This window comes from Vigna unguiculata, unplaced genomic scaffold, assembly GCF_037176805.1.
Source record: "Vigna unguiculata cultivar grain cowpea cultivar isolate G323 ecotype 2 unplaced genomic scaffold, ASM3717680v1 ptg000116l, whole genome shotgun sequence".
Taxonomy (NCBI): domain Eukaryota; kingdom Viridiplantae; phylum Streptophyta; class Magnoliopsida; order Fabales; family Fabaceae; genus Vigna; species Vigna unguiculata.
In genome coordinates this window covers 20,195-26,368 of record NW_028196758.1, presented here as the reverse complement: position 1 = coordinate 26,368, position 6,174 = coordinate 20,195, and the positions used below count along the sequence as shown (strand labels likewise).

Sequence of the window (6,174 nt, the reverse complement as noted above, 5' to 3'; positions counted from 1 at the left end):
TTTCAGTTGGTAAGGACTAACCGGTTCTGGGTACGGAAACAAGCCTCCTCGACTCAAGCGGGAAAGCCCGCGTATTCTTATTCTAATGTCCATTGGAGCTTATCTTTTCTTCCCGCTATCTGGCTGTTCTGTTTATACGTCTGTTCCTCAGTCTTACTTTCTCATGCCCGGGTATCTTTCTTTTATCCTTTCGACTTCTGTTACAGTAGAGTTGTAATGGCAATTACAAGGTTATGCAGGTCTCCTTCTCATTGAGTAGCCTATACTCTGGAATTTCAGTAGCGAAATCGGCCTTAGCATAGAACGTTTACCGCTTGCCTTACTAATAATCGGGAATCTAAACAGGCAACTATGAGACTAATTTCCCATTGTCCCGAGCAAGTTACTGCGTACCTGAAGTGAGTGTGCCCATCTTGGTCTCCTTTCTTTTTTTCTTTATTCATTCTTGGCTCGTAGGTCACAAGGATAAGGTCAAGCAACTTCTTCCATTTCTTAGAATTGGGCACGGTATCTAAAATAGACCATTGAGCGGATCCCCCGATTCTGGTTTTAGCAGGATCTTTTCTTGACACCGAAAGTACATCTTTGGGAAGACCATCAGTCAGGAATGTTGGGCATCTCGGCAAATCCACATAACATATTAGGCAATGCTCCTTTCCTGAAAGCGATCGGACGGGTAGTTTAAGAAGAGCGAGAGGAAGGCCAGTACTCAAACATAAAGCTTTTACGCAGATCGGTAAACAAGAAGGCTTTGATGCGGGGATTCCCTTGTTAGAGTCAAGCAGGAGAGGAATACGGTTCATATGGTTATTCCGCATCCCATACCGGTAATTCCTTATCCTAAAGGGATTTATGTACTTCCTTTTGGATGATTCATTTCATTAGTGGGAATAGTCCTTGTCTCTAACTCACTAGAGGCTAGGGTAATAAAGAGAAGAGGCCTTTTTTTGTTGCGTTGTGGTGATTTTCTTTATCCTTCTGTTTGGAGTAGTTTAGACTGGTCTAGAACTATGTCGGAGGTTAGCCAAGTTTCACACAGTAGTCAGAGTCAGGGGTCTTGGAGCCTTGAATGAGATTCCTTCGCTTCAGATAACTACTAGCTCGATGGAAGCAATTCTCTTGCGGTCTGCACTCTTGTCAATAAAAAAGTATGGGGATGGTGGACTACTTGACTGGGAAAGGCAAGGAGCCAAATATAGTCAAAATATCCCTATACCTATACCTATATCCAATTGTACGGCTTGGCAACTTCTTCATGGCATAGACTGCAAAAATGGAGAGCTTCAAGCCAATATTTAGCAGGTATACCTGCTTGACTTTTAAAATAATAAGGCCGGGGCCCGACTGACCTCTATCAAATGTCGATGCTTACACTCAGCAGTGCGTAAAATAGCCTTCGTGTTGATCCCAAACCCTTTCAATCACCGAGGTAGAAGAAGGGTGCTCTCCTTATGCAATCTCCCAAGTCGAAAAGTATAAGACTCCCGTGCTGGGTTCCTGCTTGATCTAATTTTCTTGTATTTGAGAGACCCGTAGACATAGCACGCAAGGGATCCTCTTATAGGGGAAATTGAAATCCTTATCGACCCTCAAATAAAAGCTTTCATCGATCTTAGGAGCTTAACCCATCGTCTGGCATCCCAATGATGGGGTTATTCTATCTGTGGGAGCAACTAAGTAAAAAATCATTGAATTGAACCGGGACTCCCTTTGTTATAAAGATATCGTACTCACCCCTTTTTAGTTTAGATAAAGTGAAGCGCGCAAAGAGAACAAAGAAGATGGTGAGAGCGACGTGGGGCGCTCCTCTTTACCCAACATTTGAGAATTCGCAGTATGGTTGAACCCGGGACCTGATCCACAGGCCTTGGAACGACTCTCTCCCTTTTGAGCGCCGGCAGAAGTAGGTAATTAGGTCACCTAAGAACTGAAGTAGGGACTTCAGCAACTTCCTTTGGGGTAACTAATGCCACTCTTGGGTGAGAGACTCCGTAGTAGAGTAGCCCTCTCTCTTCACATAATGACTTTACCCATCTCTTAGTTGCAAGGTGGTGGCATTATCATCAATTAAGCGGTGCTCCAAGGCTGAAGGAGCAAGCAAGGGCTTAAGGATTAAGGCTGCACCGCCCGCTCACTTACCTGCTGAAGAAGAACTAGCAAGACCGTAGGGTGATATCCTTCCTTTGATGCTTGGCTCTGGACAGGGAAGAACCCGGATAAGACTTCAAAGTGAAAGGGCAGTAAGCGATGGTTATTGGTTTTGAGGGTGTGATCGATCTTCCCTTAGTCTGATTCATGGTATTCCGGCATTCCTTCGTTGGATTGAAAGGAAGGTACAAAGAAGGGTTTGTCCATAAGAGGTACGGAAGGAGGAAGAGAGGGGATTTCCTTGTCTTCTATGTATGGCTGGCTCTCCTACCTGGGATCCCAACTATCATCCATATCCGTTTACCCTACCTGCTATCGACAGTCCTTCCACCTCTTACTCACTCTCCGGAGGGAGATGGATGGATCGTGCTAGTGCTATCAAGCCGAAAAATGACTGCTTTCGAGCGGTATTCACGGAAATGAAAAAGATGGAATGGTTGTAAACAGATTCGCTAGTTGGGTCAATTGGCACTCTTTCACTAGTGATTGTAAGCTAGGTGCCCTTAAATGACAGGAGGGGAAGAAGCTCTAACGGAAGCATCCAATCAACCGGGAATCCCACCTTTCAGATTCTACATCTGCTACTGCTGGAGTGGAGAATGAATCTACTACCTGTGCCAGCAAACAAATACTAAAAATAAGAAAAGGCTAGGTGTCCATGCCACCAACCAACTCCTGAAAGAAAAACAAGAGCTTCCCCGGCAAACCACTAGAAGTTACCCATCGAGTCGAGCAATGATCCAATTGGAGAAGCAAGCTGCTCTTTGTCACCCCATTTCCCTCGGGACCAAGAACAAGCTCAAAAGAAGAAGGACTTATCGCAATCTCAGGTACAATGGCTAGTTGGAAAGCCTTTCAATTCAAGCCAATCTCTTGATTCACATTCATGTGAAACCGTTGCAACCGATCCTGCATACCAATCATCCGCCGCTTACAGTAATGGCACTAAGCCAAGGTTTCTATGGATTCAGTCCTGTGGAAAAAAACATATATTAGGGCAATTCAGTTAGTAGTGTCACCGGTCAATCCTTGGGACACTAGCGAGTCCGTCCTTCAAAGCCCTAAAAATGGGGTCCATGAAGCCTTAGATACTCCAAGCCTCCATCTTGATTGTCCTTGAACCTAGACCATGGAAGTATGGTTATAGTCCCATTCCATTAGTGGGATCCATAGCCTACGGGTCTTTCCCAAGCCAGTAAAAGAAGAAGGTTTTCGAGGACTACCCTAAGCCTACAAGTAGGCAGGACTTTCAGTTACAATGTCTAGGTTGGGCAAGCTTGGATGCCCCTACTCCCAACAAGTTGCTGGTCGGGATCGTGAAACTATCGCTGTTTGGTAATAAGGATAATCGTTCTTATCTTATTAGGTCAGGGGCGGCCCGGGGGTTACCCGCGATTGGTAATGGCATAACCAGAAGAGGAGTAGGGGAGACAAGGTTACGCGCTGGGTAGCGCAGCGCATCTGTTTCGGGTACAGGGGCGACGAGGGGTGCTAACCCGGCCACCCAACCCAGCAGGTCAGGGGCGGGCCGGCCATAGGTTCGAATCCTGCCACCTTTCTTGTGGATCATCCTGTCCTGTGGTTACCGGATGATGGGACAAAGCAGAAATTTTGAAATGAGCACAGCACGAAATGTCAATAATTTATGAATTCTTTCATTTATCGTTATTTCCGGGTCTTTTCGTTGCATTCACTTACAACAAGAAACAACCACCAGCGTTTGGTGCAGCACCTGCATTTTGGTGCATTCTTCTTTCTTTCCTTGGTCTTTCGTTCCGTCATATTCCTAATAACTTATCCAATTACAACGTATTAACCGCTAATGCACCTTTCTTTTATCAAATCTCAGGGACATGGTCTAATCATGAGGGTAGTATTTTATCATGGTGTCGGATCCCACGTTTTTATGGATTCCTTCTTTGTTACCGGGGTCGACCCCAAAGCCATAATGTCTCAAAACGAGGAGGCCATAGAGAAGTTTTGTATTACTTTGTCTCGAACTTCGTGAAGAACTCCATTCTATCTCTCCCTCGTTACGAACAAAAAAGTGGGGCTGCGCCCCAGTTGTACACTCCCTTCGTTCTACGAACCCTTGTTGATTCTGAACTTCGTTCGCGAAGGAACCGGACGTTTGACGGGCCAGCCCTTTTTTATGCGCCGCTTTACCCTGAAAGGAAAATTAGCTTAGCTCCTCTGGGTGCTAGGCGCTCCCGTGGTTCGCGAGAAGGAAAAAGAAGGACTCATCCTTTGTTGCATCTGGCACGAGATGATAAAGAGAGAGCTTCGTCTATCGATGAACAGCGGATTGACGGAGCTCTTGGCATTGCTTTGTTTTTCTCTCCTTTCCTATCAGCGAGTTCCGATCCTTTTGTTCGAAATTTCTTCGTTCGTACCGAACCGCTTGCAGAATCAAATCCTGTTCCACAAGATCCTATATCAGCTATACATCCTCCTTGCATTTATGCCGGAGACGTCGCCAGTGCTATGGGATTTGGATTATGTAGATCAAAAATGATGAATGGGATTGTGGCACTCCACTCGCCGCCAATGCGGAAGGATGCCGCCGAAAAGAAGGGAACGCTGCTTCGCTCTGCTGGATGCGTCGGATCCCGTATAACAAGCGAGCTTTTTACCAAAAAATTCAAACATGTGGTCGCAAAATGCTATCCAGCTCTCTTGTTGCGTAGCAATAGAAGCCTGCTCATGCTGCTTTGGCGGCGCTTTTTCGCCTTCTCTTCGCTCTGGACAGGAGCGCTAGTGGACACGGGGGGGGAGCAGGCGAAGCGTGTCGTTCGTAATGAACAGAAAGATACCACTACTTCGCCTCTTTGTTGGAGCGCCGGCGCGAACACAGTGGTATCTGACCAGGACCAGGAACAGATTCGAATTTGGATCTTGACATGTCGGTGGTTTTTAACCGTGGGCATCATGCCAGGAAGTTGGTGGGCTCATCATGAATTAGGTCGGGGTGGCTGGTGGTTTCGGGATCCCGTAGAAAATGCTTCTTTTATGCCTTGGGTATTAGCCACAGCTCGTATTCATTCCGTAATTATACCCCTTCTTCATTCTTGGATCTCGTTTCTGAATATTGTGACTCTTCCATGCTGTGTCTCAGGAACCTTTTCAATACGGTCCGGATTGCTAGCTTCCGTTCATAGTTTTGCTACAGATGATACACGAGGAATCTTTTTATGGCGGTTCTTCCTTCTAATGACCGGCATATCTATGATTCTTTTCTCCCGGATGAAGCAGCAGGCATCGGTCCGTAGAACTTATAAAAAAGAGATGGTTGTGGCGCGAAGTACTCTTGTGCACCTCCGTCACTCGGCTCGCGCGCAACCCCGCCCCGTTATGTTATGGAAGAATTGAACTTATTACCGGGCTGGTTATTCAGAGCCAGCAATTGGCTGCCGGATTTCGTCCCGCAACTATCAGAAGATCGCTTCGGGGGTCACTGTGGCGTGGCTGAATGTAGAGCAGTCCGCCCCTACTGCGTTTGATCAGTCAATTCTGGATAAGTTCGGAAGATGGTCAAGGTAGCTTGCTTCCAAGCCACTGCACTAGATGCGCATGTAGTCGGCTCAGAATGCCTCTGTTCTATACTAAAAGACTACTTTGGATGAATGGGTCGTTCTCTTACTTGACCATGGCATCGCCAACATGAGTCTGTCTTCGGTGGTTGATAAGCTGCTAGTTGGTTTTTAGTTTAGGGCTTGTTATTTCCTTTCACTTTTCCCAACGAGGTGGAGGGCCATCGCAGAAAGTCACCTATCCCCGTAGTTCCGAAGACAGGAATTGGGTAGTAGGGGGCGGCACCCTTGGACCCCACCCCAAAAAAGGCTTTGACCTGCTGGCTATTGGAAAGTCTCCGTTTACCGCGAAGTGAATAAAGTTGGGGGGCAGAAAGGGATGCCAGGGACAGAGTAACCTCAGGGTTCATTTCATGCCCACGGAAGGAAAGCAAGAAAAGGTTCCGAAGTGAAGCCCTTTGACCCAGTGCTATCTATGTTAGGGGACTGGTGGAAT

At 46.6% G+C, this 6,174-nt stretch overlaps 1 protein-coding gene across 1 annotated transcript; it reads right to left on the bottom strand.

Moving 5' to 3' along the window:
• Positions 1-4,388: 4,388 nt before the first annotated feature.
• LOC146875757 (uncharacterized) lies at positions 4,389-4,607 on the bottom strand. The gene has a single exon (XM_085669602.1). It carries the CDS (start codon positions 4,605-4,607, stop codon positions 4,389-4,391), a length of 219 nt encoding a protein of 72 aa, XP_085525728.1.
• Positions 4,608-6,174: the final 1,567 nt, after the last annotated feature.